An 18,851-nucleotide genomic window follows, 5' to 3' on the forward strand; every position below is an offset into this window, starting at 1 on the left:
CATGCGCTCTGCCTCCATGCTTGGATCCTCTTTTGGTCCCTAATCAGCCTCACCCCTCCTCTTATTTCCCTTTTTACTATTTATATGCCTTTTAGATTTCCCTTTATGTTAGCTCTTCTCACACACTCTCTTTGCCTCTCTTATTTCCTTTTCCACTTCCCCTTTGAACTCTCTATATTCAGCCTGGTTCTCATTTGTATTTTCAACCTAACATCTGTCATGTGCCCCCTTATTCTGCTTCATCTTACTCTCTATCTCTTTCGTCATCCAGGGAGCTCTGGCTTTGCTTGCTGTACCTTTCCCCTTCATGGAAATGTATTTCGACTGTACCCGAACCATCTCATCTTTAAAGGCAGCCCATAGTTCCTGGCCAATGTTCATCCATCAACCAATATCACTAAAACAAATTATTTGGTCATTTATCTCAAGCTGTTTGTGGGAGTTTGCTATGCGCAAATTGGCTGCCACATTTCCCTATATTACAGCAGCGACTACACTTCAAATAGTATTTCAGTGGCTGTAAAGTGCCTTGGAATGTCCTAAGGATGTGAAAGGCATTCTTGTGTCTGCCTGTGGTGCAGTAAATCCTGAACTTAAGTACATGTTAAAGGCAATGACAGGGCTAGCCTTTCCCTTTCGTGCCCTGGATGCTGGATTCTATAAGAACTTGGTCGATCTGCCCCTCTGATTCTGGAGACAATAACCTACCCCATAGAAAGTAAAAACCATACTGTGGTACATGTTATATCCATGACAACCAACTTATGCATAATTTTAGAAGCTTAAAAGAACTATTTTCATGGGAAGCCCTTAGTGGTTCGAAGGCCATACTGGGGTTTAATTAAAACTGGTCAACAGTCAAGTGCTAGGCTATGTGTCTCTATGGATGCTGCATCCCGCTGTCAGCACTGTTTGGTCTCCTGACCGTTCACCAGTGTTAAAAGCTCCTGTGAATGATGGAGGTAACACAAGGACTTGGAGTCAGTCCTGCAGGGTGGGGCTGTGTAAAGGCATCGTGTGTTCTACACTTAGTCCTGTTTGCTTCTGCTTGTTCTTTACTGTTCCTGCCTCTTGTTTAAATTGAAATATTTCTCTGGTACAAACAGGTGACTCCAGCCATTGGCTTTGCAGCAGGGACCCTCATCATCTTACTTGTACCAGAGCCTAAGAGAGGGGCAGCAGAACAACACATGGTGCAACTTCGGGCCAGTACATCATGGAGCAAAGATATGAAGGCCGTGATTAAGATGTAAGAGATTGTGCTTGTGTGAGAAACATAGAAACATAGAAAGTAGGAGCAGGAGTAGGCCATTCGGCCCTTCGAGCCTGCTCCACCATTCATTATTGATCATGGCTGATCATCCAACTCAGTAACCTGTTCCCACTTTCGCCCCATATCCTTTGATCCCTTTAGACCCCAAGAGCTATATCTAACTCCTTCTGGAAAACATACAATGTTTTGGCCTCAACTGCTTTCTGTGGTAGCGAATTCCACAGGCGCACCACTCTCCGGGTGAAGTAATTTCTCCTCATCTCAGTCCTGAAAAGTTTACCCCGTATCCTTAGACTATGACCCTTGGTTCTGGACTCCTCCAGCATCAGGAACATCCTTCCTGCATCTACCCTGTCAAGTCCTGTTAGAATTTTCTAGGTTTCTATAAGATCCCACCTCACTCTTATGTACTCTAGCGAATATAATCCTAACCGACTCAATCTCTCCTCATACAACAGTCCCGCCATCCCAGGAATCAGTCTGGTAAACCTTAACTGCAGTCCCTCTGTAGCAAGAACATCCTTCCTCAGATAAGGAGACCAAAACTGCACAATATTCCAGGTGTGGCCTCACCAAGGCCCTGTATAATTGCAGCAAGACATCCTTGCTCCTGTACTCGAATCCACTCGCGATGAAGGCCAACATATCATTTGCCTTTTTTACCGCCTGTTGGACCTGCATGCTTACCTTCAGCGACTGCTGTACGAGAACACCCAGGTCTTGCTGCATAGTCCCCTCTCTCAGTTTATAGCCGTTCAGATAATAATCTGCCTCCCTGTTTTTGCTACCAAAGTGGATAACTCACATTTTTCCACATTATGCTGCATCTGCCATGCATTAGCCCACCCACTCAACTTGTCCAAATCACCCTGAAGCCTCTCTGCATCCTCCTCACAACTCACCCTCCCACCCAGTTTTGTGTCATCTGCAAATTTGGAGATATTACATTTAGTTCCCTCATCTAAATCATTAATACATATTGTGAATAGCTGGGGTCTGAGCACCGATCCCTGTGGTACCCCACTAGTCACTGCCTGCCATTTGGAAAAAGACCCATTTATCCTTACTCTTCGTTTCCTGTCTGCCAACCAATTTTCTATCCATCGGAATACACTACCCCCAATCCCATGCGTTTTAATTTTACATGCTAATCTCTTATGTGGGACTTTGTCGAAAGCCTTCTGAAAGTCCAAATAAACCACATCCACTGGCTCCCCCTCATCAACTCTACTTGTTACATTCTCGAAGAATTCTCGTAGATTTGTCAAGCATGATTTCCCTTTTGTAAATCCATACTGACTCTGCCCAATTCTACCACTGTTCTCTAAATGCTCTGTTATAAAATCTTTGATAATGGCCTCTAGAATTTTTCCCACTACCGACGTCAGGCTGACTGGTCTATAATTCCCTGCTTTCTCTCTATCTCCCTTTTTAAATAGTGGGGTTACATTAGCTATCCTGCAATCTGTAGGAACTGTTCCAGAGTCTATAGAATCTTGGAAGATGACCACCAATGCATCCACTATTTCTAGGGCCACTTCCTTAAGTACTCTGGGATGCATACCATTAGGCCCTGGGGATTTATCGGCCTTCAATCCCATCAATTTCCCCAACACCATTTCTCTACTAAGACTGATTTCTTTCAGTTCCTGGATGAGCACTCAGTCCCACCCCTAAAAGAAGTTGTGGATGCCAGGGAATATTAGTATGGTGAGGGGTATGTATGGAATGGCTCCTGAACTCTGTTCTTTTGGATGGTAGGTCACAGGTCTCTCCTGTGGTTCCTTACACAGTGGCTCTCGGCTACAGCTGTGCTGGAGACAGTGAGTGGAGCCCAGGAGAGAGAAATTAGGAGAGTCACTCAACATTACTCATACACAGAGTGCTGGGAGACTGCTCACAGTAGTGATCGCAATGTCACCTGAACTCCCCCCATCCACCACTCACAGAACATCATCTGAACCTCCCCACCGCCCGTCACTCCCACACAATGCATGTCTCCATTCTGTACTGTAAGTACGGGGCTGAGCACATGTTCCTGTTTTATACCTGATTTTGAGCAGTCACATCAAGCCAGGCCTAGTCCTACTGGTGGTATCGTTCTGTGCTGTTGCCAACACTGTGTGCCTGCCCATGGGCTGAGATGGTGCGGTCCCCACCGGAGTCAGTGGGGGTGGTGGAGGAGTGGGGGGGTGACGTCAGTGGATCCTGCGCTGGGGGTTTGATCCTGCTGCTTTTATATGATGTGGCACCAGATCCTCGGCTCTGAGCAGCTTTGTCGGAAACACACTCTTTGTGTAGTAGTGAAAAACATTGTCCGCAATCTGGCTGCACCAGGCCACAAACTCCCTGTAAGTGTTCACTGGTCTGGTTATAAATCACCCGCAGCCACTAGTAAATGTGCTCAAGGTAATCAATAATACCGCAACTTTTATCCTTAATTGGAAACTACGGGTGGCGTACTTGGGCTTTTTTGATTTCCTCACACCCATTAAAAAGGCAACTCACAGCAACTTTTTTATTCAATTTTAGTCCTTCATGTGAAGGCAGTGACTGTCGCTGGGGCCTGGCTCAAGTAGTACCATTGTTCTCCAGTACTAAATCGGAGTCACTGTCCTTCGTGTGTCAGCCTAACTGGTTATGGATCAACCTCCCCCCACCCCTTCCCTGTTATAGACACCATCCAAATTGCACTGCCATTCACATCCTAGGCAGCAAGCTGAAAATCTATCCTGAAGCATTGGCAGGCTATTTGACAATGTGGGATACCACATCAGATCCTGATCATGCGGTTTCCACACGTTTGCATTCCAGGAGCAGGAAGTCTGCTACTGTTTATTTCTGAGGTTGACGAAGGCTCTATATAAAAGCAGGTTTATTCCTGATTTGGATTCCATACTGCAAATAGAAAAATGTCACCACAATGCTTTGCTATTTAATTTCTAATGTTCTCCCATTTCTCTCTCACAGTCCAAGCTTCATGTTCTCCACTCTGGCCTCGGCCTCTGTGTCTTTTGCGACTGGTGTGCTGGGGGTGTGGATCCCATTGTACCTGTTCCGTGCAGAGGTCGTACAGAAGAACATCGAGCCCTGTACTGTGGAGCCCTGCAGTGGCAGAGACAGGTAGAGTTCCCATGATGGGGCCACTCACTTAGAGGCTCCTTAGTCAGGCAGGATTGAGCGACTGGATTCTTAAAAGCTGCAGGCCACATCCATCGATTTACCACCCCAAATTCACCAATGGCACTGATAGGAGCTTGGGTGCCACCTAATGCCACATCCACATGCCCATTCTCCGTGTGGGAGCCTGGATATTGTAAATATTCGAGCGCGGGTGCTTCAACACAACTGAACTGCTGGGAAAGGTTTAGGTTTGTTGTTTTCTTTTGCTTTGGCTGAAGCTCAGTGGCACTCCAACTCTCCTGGTAAACTCCTGGTAAATGTGGGCACAGAGGTGAAAGCAGACAACAGCCCAGAGAAACCAAGCGAACTGTGACAGCCGGCAGCGCCACTCGAGCCAAGATTTGGAAGGGACGGGGCAGAGTTTCTCTCAATGTTTCCACCTCATCATCCGCCCAGGATTCCCCGCCCCCAACCCCAGTGAGGCTCCCACTGTTCACTGCTTCTCTGAATCGGTGAGGGTGGCAGGACCTGGGTCCTCAGTAGATTTTCCTTGCATTGTAGGGGCGGCACAGTGGCACAGCGGTTAGCACCGCAGCCTCATAGCTCCAGCGACCCGGGTTCAGTTCTGGGTAGTGCCTGTGTGGAGTTTGCAAGTTCTCCCTGTGACCACTGGGTGCTCTGGTTTCCTCCCACAGCCAAAGACTTGCAGGTTGATAGGTAAATTGGCCATTGTAAGTTGCCCTAGTATAGGTAGGAGAATGGTGGGGATGTGGTAGGGAATATGGAGTTAATGTCGGATTAGTATAAATGGGTGGTTGTTGGTCAGCACAGACTCGGTGGGCCAAAGGGCCTGTTTCAGTGCTGCATCTCTAAATAAAATAAATAAATAAATTGGTCCATATACTCCTGGGGTTGCTGTGGGGAATGTGTCAGTAGGTTCTGAGGTGCCATCTATAGAAGGACAGGGTGTTTTAGTGGCCTCCTTTCCCTGCAGTTAGCCCCAGCTGAAACTATAAGTGGGGAGAACTCCAGTAAATTTTAGGGCCCTTTTAAGGTCCCTTGTTGGATCCTAACTAAGTCCTGCCCCACTAGAATTCAGTCCTGAAGAGGAAATTATCGCAACGTATCAACGTCAGTCTTTGATAAACCTAACTTGTTCAGGAGGGCCTGGCCCTTTAAGTGGTCTGAACTGGATGTAGATGATGATATTCTTTTGCCTCTGTTCAAAAGAAATTGAATTCGTGGAATTTACCACTTCTGCTGTGAATTGTAGTTAACGCATTTCTGATGTGGGACGTGGGTTAACCATCTCTCAATCTCTTCCAGTTTGATATTTGGAGCAATTACTTGTGTCACCGGGTTCCTCGGACTGATTGTCGGTGTAGCAGCGACGAGATGGTACCGCACCAAAAGCCCACGGGCTGATCCGTTGGTCTGTGCGTTTGGAATGCTCAGCTCGTCCATATTCATCAGCCTGATCTTTGTGTTTGCCCGGTTCAACATCGTGGGAGCATATGTGAGTATAAATCATGTCTATCTCTGTCTCACAACAAACCCCAGCGCTGTTCAAATGCTTCACGCACTTGTTTGCTATTTGGGCAAATGATTTTACCGAAGTCTCCTTGAATGAATGTTACTCACCAAACAGTCTTTCTATGAAATTTATTAGAAATAATCTTTTTTAAAAAAAATAAACATTTGGCAGAAATAAGGTTTGAGCTGGTGAGGTGAAGAAACTGCTAGAATAAACCAGATGACATGATATAGCAAAGAAGGCTCACCACCACCTTCTCAAGGGCATCCAGGGATGTGCAACAAATGCCGGCCTTTCCGGCGACACCCACCTCACCAGAATGAATAGGAAAAAAAAGAATTTGCATTTATATAGCGCCTTTCACAACATCAGGATTCCCTCAATCACTTTACAGCCAAAGTGTGCGCAGCAAGTTCTCACAATAATGACTGGATAACCTGTTTTTTTTAATGTTGAGGGATAAATATTGGCCAGGATACCAGGCTGAACTCCCTTGCTCCAACTGAGAGGGCAGACAGGCCCTTGGTTTAACAACTCACCTGAAAGGTAGCACCTCTGACAGTGCAGCGCTCCCTCAGTACTACACTGAAGCCTAGATTTTTGTGCTCAAGCCTCTGGAATGGGACTTGAACCCACAACCTTCTGACACAGGTGAGAGTGCTACCACAGAGCCATGACTGACGTTAAAAAAAACAGAAAAGCACAGCCTCTTTCTCTGTCACACTCTTTCTTATCCCACCATATAATTCATACCACCATGATCAAAGCTTCTTCAAACTTCTCTAGTTCTTCCAAAGCTACACACTCTTCCTCCAATTGCATGGCAATAAGATCAAAGACTAAACAACAGGTCCAATTTTACCTTGCTCTTTCTATCAGTTAGCCTTACTTCTTGCCTACAATCTTCAGGCTTTTCAAACACAAAGCTTGGTGTACTGACATCTTCATTTTATCCCGCTTTTCACTCCTCCTGCTTTTTAAGCTTGGTGTCCTGTACTGTGGGTCACCTAGGGTTTATTTGAATCAAAAAGGAAAGTGAGGATTGAGGGATTGGAACATTTCGGATTCACACACTATAATCTTTGTCTGAAAGCAGGAGCCCTGATGTATTTCAGGATTCAGTTGAAGCTGGAGTTGAGCCATTTCCACCCAAGCTGGGAAGGGCTTCTTCTGGCCTGCTCCCTTTGAATGTATGATTATCATTTTTGCAAAGTAGAACTCAACTCGATCAGAGTACGATATGTTTTAATAATCCGACAGACAGAATTCTCTGCCCAGTCTTTGATCTGGATGCAGTCACATTCTCCAGAGATCCAGCTATCTGACTATGTTCCTCCATTGTGCAGAAAGTGCCCTCTTGCTGTCTTTCTGTTTGTTGGCTCCACTTCAGGCATGTTTCATGTTTCATGTTTCAAATATGACACCAGATGGGATGCATTTAATCAAAGGATTATTTAATTGCAACCCACTACCCTGGATAATGTGTCCCACCTGGGATTATTTTTAACTGGAAAAATCCTACTAAATGCCAATGGGAAATAGGCAAGAGCAATTTGAGGGTGAAAAACTGAACAAACATAAAATTACATAGAGATCGGGGAGGCCATTCAGCCCAGCAAGCTCATACTTTCAATATATAGCAGCAGTCCCTCTGTCACATCATCAAACTGCCCCTATATGTCTCCACTCGCCTACCTAGTGGCTTTCCTGATTACAACTGAGTGGCTTGCTAGGCCATTTCAGAGGGCAATTAAGTACCAACCACATTGCTGTGCATTTGGAGGCACATGTAGGCCAGACCAGGTAAGGACAGCGGATTTCCTTCCCTGAATGGCATTTTTGAACCAGATTTTTATGATAATCCAGTAATTTCATGGTCACCATACCCATTACTCACTTCATTAGCAGTAATGTGCTTTGGGAAATAGTGAAAGGTGCTTTAGAAATGCAGGGTCTTTCTTTTCCTTTCTTTCTCTTGGGAATCTCTCCAGGTGCATAATTATGGAGGCTGTACCAGGATTAATCTGGGCAACCTGGGAGGAAAATCATTGGGAAATTAATATTCTTTGAATGCTTTGGTATAGCAGTTGTAGAAATATTGGAAATGGAGGAAAAAGCCCATTCAACCAGGTGGGGCGGTTGCAGGCAGGAAGTCATGTGGTGAAACCTCCAAACAGAGTTGTCAGCCCTGGCCCCCACACTGCACGTGCTGAGGCCTCTTTTAATAAGGTGGTGCTACACTCTGATGGCTGCAGTCCTGACCCTACTTCTGGATTGCTGGAGTAGTTTTACCAAGGTGCAGCGTTTTACTGAGGTTTTCAGATTAATACCTCCTTCAGTAAAATTTAAAAGGCTCTTAATTCTCGTAATCGAATGTGCAAATTATATCCAGCCCAAGAATGACGACCCAAAGATTTCATTCAGGATTTATTTTTTTCCGAGAGTGCAGCCACTGTAAATCCACCTCCCTTTCAGCTATCTTATTGTAATTGTAAATAAAAGACATCCTGAGATAAGTTGACTGTTGGACTGCAGTGGAAATAACCTTGCCTATTACCCTGTATTTCCTGGAGAATGATACATAAAATAGTGTCAGAATTTGCTAGACACTTGAGAGGCACTCTGTAACAGCAAGTAGAAATTCTATCCTAAAGTAAGACAGCCTAATGGGAATAACCTGGGGCCATACAGACACTTTCATTTCATCTGTTACAGGGACCTGTCTAATAGACACAGTAAGGAAAGACTTCCTACAGATAGGAGTTCCCCCTGCAGTATCCAAGGTCAGCTGCACACAGCTGGGTCAAACATTTCTCATGAGGCACTTATAAGATCATCAACTCTGATTGGACATGTTCCTGGGGGGTTTTGTCACATCACCTCCAACATCTTAGAACAAAGGGGATTGAGGGGAGATTTAATAGACGTGTACAAGATTATGTTATGATAGGCTTATATAAGTTAGACAAGGAAAACGTGTTCCTATTAACAAATGGTACAAGGACTAGGGGACACAGATTGAAAGATTTGGGCTACAGACACAGGGGAATATGAGGAAGCACTCTTTGTACATAGCGGGTGGTAATGACCTGGAACTCGCTGCCCACAAGGGTGGTGGAAGTGGAGACGATCAATGACTTCAAGAGGAAGTTGTATGGCCACCTGAGAGAAATAGACTTGCAGGGCTAGGGGGATGGAACCGAGGAGTGGGACTGACTGCATAGCTCCATGGAGAGCTGGCATGGACTCGATGGGCTGAATGGCCTCCTTCTCTGCCATAATTGACTCTAGGACTCTATTCCCCACCAAGTCAAACAGCTTTTAGTTGCCATTTCTGATATTTTTATAGCCAATAATCATCAAAAAAAAGTAGTGCTTTGCAGGCCGTTACCATTTCTTCTGTCAGCTGTGGAACAGTGGTCGCACTCTTGCTTGAGTCCAAAGGTTGTGGGTTCAATACCCACTCCAGAGACTTCAGCACAAAATCTAAGCTGACAGTTCCAGTGCAGCACTGAAGAAGTTCTGTACAGTGGGAGGTGCCGTCTTTCAGATGAGACGTTAAAAGGTAAAAGATCCCATGGCGCTATTTTGAAGAAGAATGGGAGAGTTCCCCCAGTATCCTGGTCAATATTTATCCTTCAACCATCAGATTATCTGGTCATTATCATATTGCTGTTTATGGGAGCTTGCTGTGCGCAAATTAGCTGCTGCATTTCCTACATTACAACAGTGACAAAAAGTATTTCATTGACTATAAAGCACTTTGGAAAGTCCTAAGCTCATGAAATACAGTGTATAAATGCAGGCTTTTTATTTCTTTTATGTGTGTATGTTTCTGCACCCCTTCCCTTTGTTCTGATGAAGAATCTACTCTTGGAATGTCAATTTGCCTGCCCTCTCCACTGATACTGACTGACCTGCTCATTGTTTCCAGCATTCTCTGTTCTTGTTTCTGAAAAATAATGGTGAACTGATATTAAACTTTCTAAACTGTGTTGAGATTAAATGAGCCATCCAGAGATTTATGAGGCTGTTTTTATTAAACTTCCTAGAAGTATCACAAGTGGACAAAGGTGAAGCTGGTTATTGTTTGCTGCCAGGTCTGAGATGGAGCAACAACCTTTAGGAGTTGCTTGTTAATAATGCTTCAGGATGTTTAAAGGCGATTGCTTCCAGCCATGTGACATTTCCATTTCCCATACCACCTACCTTTGAGGCTCCCGGTCAATTATTACCAATTGTATTTGATAACGTGCCAATTTGAGTTAGGTTCCCCTGCCTGTGGAGAACTAGTTTGACTGGGGACTTCTGAGAAATGTGTCGGAGAGATTTCCATCTCATTTGTCTGGCCTGGATTCAAAAGCAAAGCACTGGAGATGAAAGCAATGTGTTCCGATCCTCTCCGCCACCCAGATCTCTTTGGAGGTGACTTACGCTCTTCATCGGGACACAGAGGAGGAATTTACCTGAGACGGGAAAAGAGTGCATTGAGGAATTTATTTGCAGAAAAAAAGCACCTTTGATTCTTGCGAGTAAATAACCTCTGTTGAAATCTTGCATAGGGATTGGGAGCTGTGTTCCCCAGTTCCTGTGCACGAAGATTGTGTGAAGCCACTATCTCTCTTTTTTATCATTAAATGAAGATGTAACAGGGGAAATGTAATCCATTCTATGTAATTGCCGGGCAAAACACAAACTTGAGTAAATTACATGAGTGCTAATATTACATAATAATCTATAGCACAGAATCTACAAGCCCTTCCACTGGTCTGGTCTATACCAGTGAAACTCTTCCCATTCTCACCACTCTCTGTGCAAAAAGGGTCCTCCTAGATTCTTTATTTCATGTTGGTTATCTTCTATTTATATCCCCTTGCTCTGGACACCGTCATAAGTGAAAACAGTTTCTCCACATCCACACCCATCTCAATTCTGGTACCATCCTTGTAACTGTGCTGTGGATAAAGGGGAACCGGTGGATGTACTGTACTTAGATTTCCAGAAGGCATTTGATAAGGTGCCACATCAAAGGTTATTGTGGGAAATAAAAGCTCATGGTGTAGGGGGTAACATGTTGGCATGGACAGAAGATTAGCTAGCTAACAGGAGATGGAGATTAGGCATAAATGGGTCATTTTCTAGTTGGCAAGATGTTACGAGTGGTGTGCCACAGGGATCAGTGCTGAGACCTCAACTTTTTACAATTTATATAATGACTTGAATGAAGGGATCGAAGGTATGGTCGCTAAATTTGCTGATGACACAAAGAAAATAAGTTGTGAAGAGGACTTAAGGGGGATACAAAGGTTAAGTGACTGGGCAAATATCTGGCAAATGAAGTATAATGTGGGAAAATGTGAAATTGTCCACTTTGGCAGGAAGAATAAAAGAGAAGCATATTATCTAAATGGTGAGAGATTGCAGAGCTCTGAGATGCAGAAGGATCTGGGTGTCCTAGTGCATGAAGGTTAGTATGCAGGTACAGCAAGTAATTAGGAAAGCTAATGGAATGTTATCGTTTATCACGAGGGGAATTGAATACAAAAGTAGGGAGGTTATGCTTCAGCTATACAGGGCATTGGTGAGACCACATCTCGAGTACTGTGTACAGAACTGGTCTCCTTATTTAAGGAAGGATGTAAATGCATTGGAAGCAGTTCAGAGAATGTTTGCGAGACTAATAACTGGAATGGGCGGGTTGCCGCCGGAATCCAAGATGGGTCGTGTCCGGACTAAGACGGTCAAGAAAGCCGCTCGAGTGATCGTTGAGAAATACTACACCCGCCTTGGCAATGACTTCCACACAAACAAGAGGGTTTGCGAGGAGATCGCCATCATCCCCAGCAAGAAACTCCGGAACAAGATTGCAGGGTACGTGACGCACTTAATGAAGCGTATCCAGCGTGGGCCTGTCAGAGGCATCTCCATCAAACTGCAAGAAGAAGAGCGAGAGAGGAGGGACAACTATGTCCCAGAGGTCTCTGCCCTGGATCAGGAGATGATTGAGGTGGACCCAGATACTAAGGAGATGCTGAAGTTGCTGGACTTTGGCAGCTTGTCCAATCTGCAGGTCACACAGCCTTCGGTAGGAATGGCCTTCAGGGCTCCAAGAATCTAAAATTATTTGTACCGTATTGCTCTATAATTAAAAAAAAGACAAAAGGACAAAAAAAAAAACGAGGAAAGGTTGGACAGGTTAGGCTTGTATCCACTGGAATTCAGAAGTGTAAGAGGCGACTTGACTGAAATATATGAGATCCTGAAGGGTCTTGACAGGGTGGATGTGGAAAGGATGTTTCCCCTTGTGGAAGAATCTAGAACTAAGGATCAGTATTTAAAAATAATGGGTTACCCATTTAAGACAGAGATGAGTCTTTGGAACTCTGTTCCTCAAAAGACAGTGGAAGCAGAGTCTTTAACTATTTTTAAGGCAGAGGTAGATAGATTCTTGATAAGCAAGGGGGTGAAAGGTGATCAGGGGTAGGTGGGAATGTGGAGTTGAGGTTACAATCAGATCAACCATGATCTTATTGAACAGCGGAGCAGGCTCGAGGGGCCGAGTGGCCTACTCCTCCTAATTCGTATGTTCATATATTCTTTCAATTGAAATTCAGAGATTGCAGTTTGAAGGTCCATACTCCCTAACTGGCCATATGAATTCCTTCATATCAATTCTAGCTAAAGAACCATATTTAGATTAAATAATAGGAAAGAAAGAGCTCTATACTTTAACCAGTCTTTGTTTCCCAACTGAGTGAAACTATGACTCAGTGCCTGAATGCAAAACTGACTACACGTCAGTAATTACAGATATTCGGTGTTGTTGGGTAAAGGATTTCCCAATTATTCTTAGGTTCCTGGAGTGGAGCTCATGTTGCCCCTGGACATTCAGTACCACCAGGACTTCATGGACAGGGTCCCCCTTCCCCAAGGTGTATGTGTCTTTTCTTGGACATCTTACCATTGTAACCATTTTGAGAATGCATTTGGAAGGTCCCTTTTGGTGAATTTTCCAACCTTATAATAGAATTGGAGAATTTTACAGCACAGAATTTGACCAATCAGCCAATCACGCCCCTACTGATTCTCTGGAAGAGTACCATTTCATCCCATCACCTCTGCCCCTTCCCCATTCGCTTATAACTTTGAAGTTTTCAAATAATTATCCACTTTCCTTTTAAAGGCTACTGTGGGTTCAGCTTCCACCTACATTTACAATCAGTACCTGATGTCTAGTTCTTTTAAGAACAAGTGATCGCTCCGTATCCTGGGACAACTCGTAAATAACTAACAATGAAATCTATAGTTTGCAGCAAAGTTGTAGATTAACTTTGCCTCTTTATCCAGAAGTGCAATATTTACTGGACTGGAGTGAACACTAATTTCAAAAGGAAGTTTGTTGTCAACATTTTAGGACAGTAACTTTTAATTGATGAATATTACGTGTCTTTGTTGGAGGTGAAAATGAATTAGTTGTGCGGAGACAGACTTCCCACATCCTATCCCTCACTCCTTTTGGGAACCTTCTTCCTTTTCCTGATGAGATTAGATTTGGCTGCTGAACCAATGAACAGGAACTTGTGGTCTCCGCCTGGCCAGGCTAAGCCCTGCCATTCACTCTGCCCTCAACCCCTCTCCCAGTTTGGGCAAACTCATCAATAAGTTTCGATGGGTTTAAAACTCTCAGCTCCCAGTGCCAGGCATTTAAATGTCACTGGGCCTCCAGTGATTATTGATATAAGAGTTTAATCAGTTTCATACAACACAATCTCTGTTTATTGACATTTAGGTTCTAATCTGCACCTTTCTCTCTTTGGGCAGATGTGTATATTTATCGGAGAAACGCTCCTCTTTTTGAACTGGGCCATCACAGCAGACATCCTCATGGTAGGTGTTAGATACAGAGTTGTAAAGTTCAACTTCTTTCCCCCCCACAGGAAATGAATTTTGTGAGCAGTCCTAGAGGTACACTCACTATTAGTATTTCCAAACAAACTAACGCTGGAGTGGTCATTTGGGAAACTTGCTTCTCTCTGTTCTCTCCACCCACTGTTCATCTCCTGATGGTGCTAATTCATGATGAAGTGTTCCTGAGGTGCCACTGGCCAACTTGTACTTTGCCCAAGTGGCCATACAAAGGTATCATAGTGTCATGGTTATGTTACTGGATGAATAATCCAGAGAACGAGTTTGAATCCAACCGTGGCAGTTTGAGAATTTGAAATTTTTTTTAAAAATCTGGAAATAAAGAACTGGTATCCGTAAAAGACCAGAAAGTTGTTGAATTGTTGTAAAATCCCAAATGGTTCACTAATGTCCTTAAGAGAAGGAAACCTGTAATTCTTATCCAGTCTCGCCTATATGTGACTCCACTCCCACATTAATGTGATTGACTCTTAACTGCCCTCTGAAGTGGCCTAACAAGTTAATCAGTCATATCAAACTACTAGAAAAGGCCCATCACCACCACCTCAGGGCAACTAGGGATAGGCAATAAATGCCAGCCTCGCCAGCAGTGCAAAATCCCAAGACTAACCATGTATGATCCCGAAGAGAGAGCCAGTGAGCTATTCCCCCCACATTGTCCAGCAAGTGTTGCCAGGCAATGGTCTGCAATATTTCCCTTCCATAGGCCAAGGATGTTCAGACTCACTGTCATGTTAATCCCACCCAGTGTGCCTTGAGGATAGATAGCTCAGCATGGGCTGGGTGACTCCCCACAAGGTTGGAGGAGAATCAAGAGCAACCTACTGAAGTGATGCTGCACACCTCCTGGCAGCTGGCTAGACAGAAGCACTGGTCACCTGCCCAGTACTGTCCTCAGCGGGCAATTGATGGAGTGCTTGGGAAAACATAAAGCAAAATTAAGTGAATCTATCACCATTCTTACAACAGCGCTGCAGGACAGTGTGCAAGATGCAATATGTGTAAGCCCATCAATTCCTTGATTTTAAAATTCTCACTCTTGTGTTCGAGACCCTCCATGTCCTCACCCTTCCCTATCTCTATAATCTCCTCCACAACTACATGCTTTGCGATATCTGCACTCCTCTAATTCTGACTCTTGTTTATCCCCGACTTCCTTTACTCCATATTGCCTTCAGCCATCTCAGCTCTAAGCTCTGGAATTCTGTCCCTAAACCTTTCTGCCCCTCTATTGCTCTCTCTCTTCATTTAAGGCACGTTTTAAATGCTAACTCTTTGAGTCACCTGTCCTAATCTCTCCTTTCTCTCGGTGTCAATTTTTTGTTTGATTATGTTCCTTGGGATGATTTACTATGTTAAAGGTACGATATAAATACAAGTTGTTGTTGTCACTGGAAGGAATCTTTCATGACCCCAAAATGCCTGCTTCTGTTTGAAAACACAGGAGTAATGGAGGACTTTAATTTATAAAGCAGCTAATTATTCCATTGAGAATTGGCCTCTGAGACTGTGTGTGTGTGTGGTGGAGATCTAATTTTCTGAGCTATATCTTTTTTTTTAGTTTGAAGAGTAATGAAATCCTCGTGGATTTTACTGTTAAAAGTTTTACACTGAGTGATGCTTCACTCAAATAATTCTCTCTCTTTATTCCCAGTATGTTGTTATTCCGACCCGTCGTTCAACAGCTGTGGCCTTGCAGAGTTTCACCTCTCACTTGCTTGGAGATGCGGGCAGCCCCTATTTAATTGGTGTTGTAAGTACAATTTGTGTTTGACATTTATTTAGGATCAAAGATCAAATTAATGACTGACGGTATGCAGTCTGTTGGCACAACAGACTACAGGGCCAAAGATTTGATTGATACCCTGCCCCATCATAGCTGTGCTGTTCTGGGAACCTATCCACGGATAAAGGGGAAGGTCAGGAGAGTTGTTCCCAGAGGTGCAGCCATGCACCACCTAGTGGCTGGTTCAGGTACACACTGGTGGAAGCTTGGGAGCAGGTCAGCTGATGTCCGCCTTTTTTTTAGAAATACAGCACTGAAACAGGCCCTTCAGCCCACCGAGTCTGTGCTGACCAAGAACCACCCATTTATACTAACCCTACAGTAATCCCATATTCCCTACCACCTACCTACACTAGGGGCAATTTACAATGGCCAATTTACCCATCACCGGCAAGTTTTTGGCGGTGGGAGGAAACCGGAGCACCCGGCGAAAACCCACACGGTCACAGGGAGAACTTGCAAACTCCGCACAGGCAGTACCCAGAATTGAACCCGGGTCCCTGGAGCTGTGAGGCTGCGGTGCTAACCACTGTGCCGCCTTGACTGCAGGAGGTTAGAGGATGTGGCATAGGGTGGTGGAAGGAAGTTCATGCAATGATTGCAGGCACCTTGCAGGAGATTAAGGAGCAGCACTGGAATTGGTAGAGGCCTATGATCAGGACTCTGGCCCTTTTAACTCCTTGATTGGGAGTTTGATGCATAATCTGAGGAATCTGAGAATGTTAGACCTTTGTTCAAGAGAGGGTGTAAGGATTAACCCAGCAACTAGAGAGCAGTCAGTTTAACCTGGATGGTGGGAAAGCTAAGTGCTATATAACAGGCTTATCAGCAAAGTTACAGCCCATGGAATAAAAATGACAGTGGCAGCATTGATACGAAGTTGACTGAGTGACAGGAAACAGCAAGTAGTGCTGAAGGTATAGAGTGGGGTTCCCCAAGGGTCAGTGTTAGGAGCACTGCTTTTCTTAATCCAGATTAACGACCTAGACTTGGGTGTGCAGGGCACAATTTCATAATTTGCAGGTGGCACATAACTTTTAAGTATTGTGAACTGTGAGAGGATAGCGATAGACTTCAAGAAGACATAGACAGGCTGGTGGAACGGGCAGACACATGGCAGATGAAATTTAATGCAGTGACGTGTGAAGGGAGGGAAGTGTTGAAAGGAACTACAGACCCTTCAAACACTGCCGTGCAATTCCTTGGCACCTCCAGCTTGATGAATAGTGTCGCCACGGAGACCTAAGATTGTCTGCATCATCCAACTGTCCCTTCTCAACAACAGCAATAACAACATACATTTAAATAGTGCGTTCCAAGTAATAAAATGTCTCAAAGCATTTCACAGGAATGAGGTTTGCTTTAAGGAGCATCTTAAAGGTGTTAGAGAAGCGAAGAGGTTTTGGAAGGGAATTCCAGAGCTTTGGGCCTAGGCAGCTGAAGGTACTGTTGTCAACAGTGGGTGAAGGGGTTGGGGATGTACAAGAGGCCAGAGTTGGAGAAGTGCAGAGCATTGACGCTATTAAATGTTCCCGTGTCCACAGTGCAGTAGGCCTGTGTTTGTACTCCATCCCGGCCACTGTGTTCCATTGTTACAATCACTAAAACTCTGCTGTTTGCTTGATTTTCAACCTTGCGGCCTTTCACTTTGCCACCACATTCTTTTAAAGATGTTACTTATTTCACCAGTAAGTCTCGATTTTAGTAGTTTTTTTCTAAACATGTTTGAAAAACCATGAATTAAGTTTGCTTTTTCTTGTTCTTCCTCAGATCTCAGATGTGATTAGACAGAGTAAGCCCGATTTGGATCTGTGGGAGTTCCTCAGTCTGGGCTACGCTCTCATGCTGTGCCCGTTTATCATTGTGTTGGGAGGCACCTTCTTCCTGGCTACTGCCCATTACATTGTGCAGGACCGAAACAGAGCGCATCAACAGTGAGTGTGAAAAATTTGATTCTCAATCTTCAACCTGATAGAAAAATGATTCAGTTTTCTTAATGAACTTTGAACCCACCCGACTATAACCGTCCGCTGAGTAGTGTCGGCTATTTGTCTCCCCTTCCGTTGTTCCTCTCCTTCTCCTGAAACATGGTACCAGCATGTGGTTTCCATGGCTGCTTTCTCATACTTCACCCAAGCAGCTGCTCTTCAGATGCAAGATGAGCTGGTGAGCGTCAGGAGAATATTTGACTGCAGTGGGCGTCACAGCTGAGGCTGAACCTGCTCTTGTCTGATATTCACACACCAAGGGGGTCAGTTTTACTTTGGGCAATAGCGTAAAGCAGGCACTACTGGATAAGCTGCCAATATTCCTGATTTGAAGGCAATGGAAAGTAAAATCAGCAGAGGTGTACAACATGCAGCTGAGCAATCACTTGTTTTACACGATTGCCCACAGTCAAAATGACCCCCTGATTTATTCCAGTGGGGAGGATTTATTTTCTTCTTTGTAGATCCAGTTTTTCCGAAACCCCCATTGCCTTGACCGAGGTCAGCTAACTTGGCACAGTTCAGTGATTGGGACCTGGGCTCTCTGGACTGTCAGGCTCAACTCTTTTAGTGGAACTCTCACCTGGAGTATGAAGTCTGTGGCTTTGTGAGCTGCTTCAGGGTGAGACCAATACTTTGGTTCAATACTGAGGGCGTGTTAATATCGTAGGTCTTGTCCTATAGATAAGACATTGAGCTGCGATCCTTTCTACCTCTTCCAGTGATTCAGATGAATGCTAAATGATGCCATGATAATTATTTGAAGAAGACCAGGAAAGTTCTCCTGGTATCCTGGCCAAAATTCCGCACCTCAACCACCAAAAAATAGCATTCGTCACCTCATTGCTGTTTGTGGAGTCCTGCTGTGCACAAAGTGGCTGCTGTGTTTCGTGAAAGTGGTGGCAATTTAATTGCAGGTGAAGAGCTTGGGTTGGTCTGAAAGTACCTGTTGTATAAATGTGCCTCAGGGGAGCCGACCGTCAGTTTATAAAAGGCAAAAAGGTTCTGGCCTCAGTAGTGTTTTCTGCATGATCATTGACAAATTTATTCGTGAGAGGAGGTCGTTAACTTTTAGGTGAGCAATTCCACAATCCAGTGGTCCAAGGGAGAACGCATGTCAGGAAATTGCACTTGCTCTGGGGACGGCTGGATTGCAGAGTCAGTCCCCAACAATGTAAAAACCAGTGAACCTCAAGTGGAAAAGAATTATATCCGTTCAAT

The 18,851-nt window shown here is 44.5% G+C and overlaps 2 protein-coding genes across 3 annotated transcripts in view; both read left to right on the top strand.

Annotated features, from left to right (window-relative positions):
- Positions 1 to 18,851, top strand: part of LOC137346569 (sphingosine-1-phosphate transporter SPNS2-like) — a 106,410-nt gene that overhangs the window by 65,442 nt on the left and 22,117 nt on the right. For both annotated transcript variants that reach the window (XM_068010083.1, XM_068010082.1), the window contains exons 6-11: positions 1,107 to 1,249; positions 4,244 to 4,396; positions 5,723 to 5,912; positions 13,752 to 13,817; positions 15,511 to 15,609; positions 17,413 to 17,576. In XM_068010083.1, coding sequence (XP_067866184.1) covers positions 1,107 to 1,249; positions 4,244 to 4,396; positions 5,723 to 5,912; positions 13,752 to 13,817; positions 15,511 to 15,609; positions 17,413 to 17,576 — 815 coding nt within the window. The remainder of the gene's footprint in view (positions 1 to 1,106; positions 1,250 to 4,243; positions 4,397 to 5,722; positions 5,913 to 13,751; positions 13,818 to 15,510; positions 15,610 to 17,412; positions 17,577 to 18,851) is intronic.
- On the top strand, positions 11,637 to 12,102 carry LOC137346573 (small ribosomal subunit protein eS17-like). Its single transcript, XM_068010087.1, has one exon. The coding sequence runs from the start codon at positions 11,647 to 11,649 to the stop codon at positions 12,046 to 12,048; it is 402 nt and encodes a 133-aa protein (XP_067866188.1). The 5' UTR covers positions 11,637 to 11,646; the 3' UTR covers positions 12,049 to 12,102.

This window comes from Heterodontus francisci, chromosome 30 (genome assembly GCF_036365525.1).
Source record: "Heterodontus francisci isolate sHetFra1 chromosome 30, sHetFra1.hap1, whole genome shotgun sequence".
NCBI classification, from domain to species: domain Eukaryota; kingdom Metazoa; phylum Chordata; class Chondrichthyes; order Heterodontiformes; family Heterodontidae; genus Heterodontus; species Heterodontus francisci.

Excerpts from the sequence above, each read along its gene's own strand:
- LOC137346573 (XM_068010087.1), top strand. The coding sequence starts at position 11,647 with ATGGGTCGTGTCCGGACTAAGACGGTCAAGAAAGCCGCTCGAGTGATC.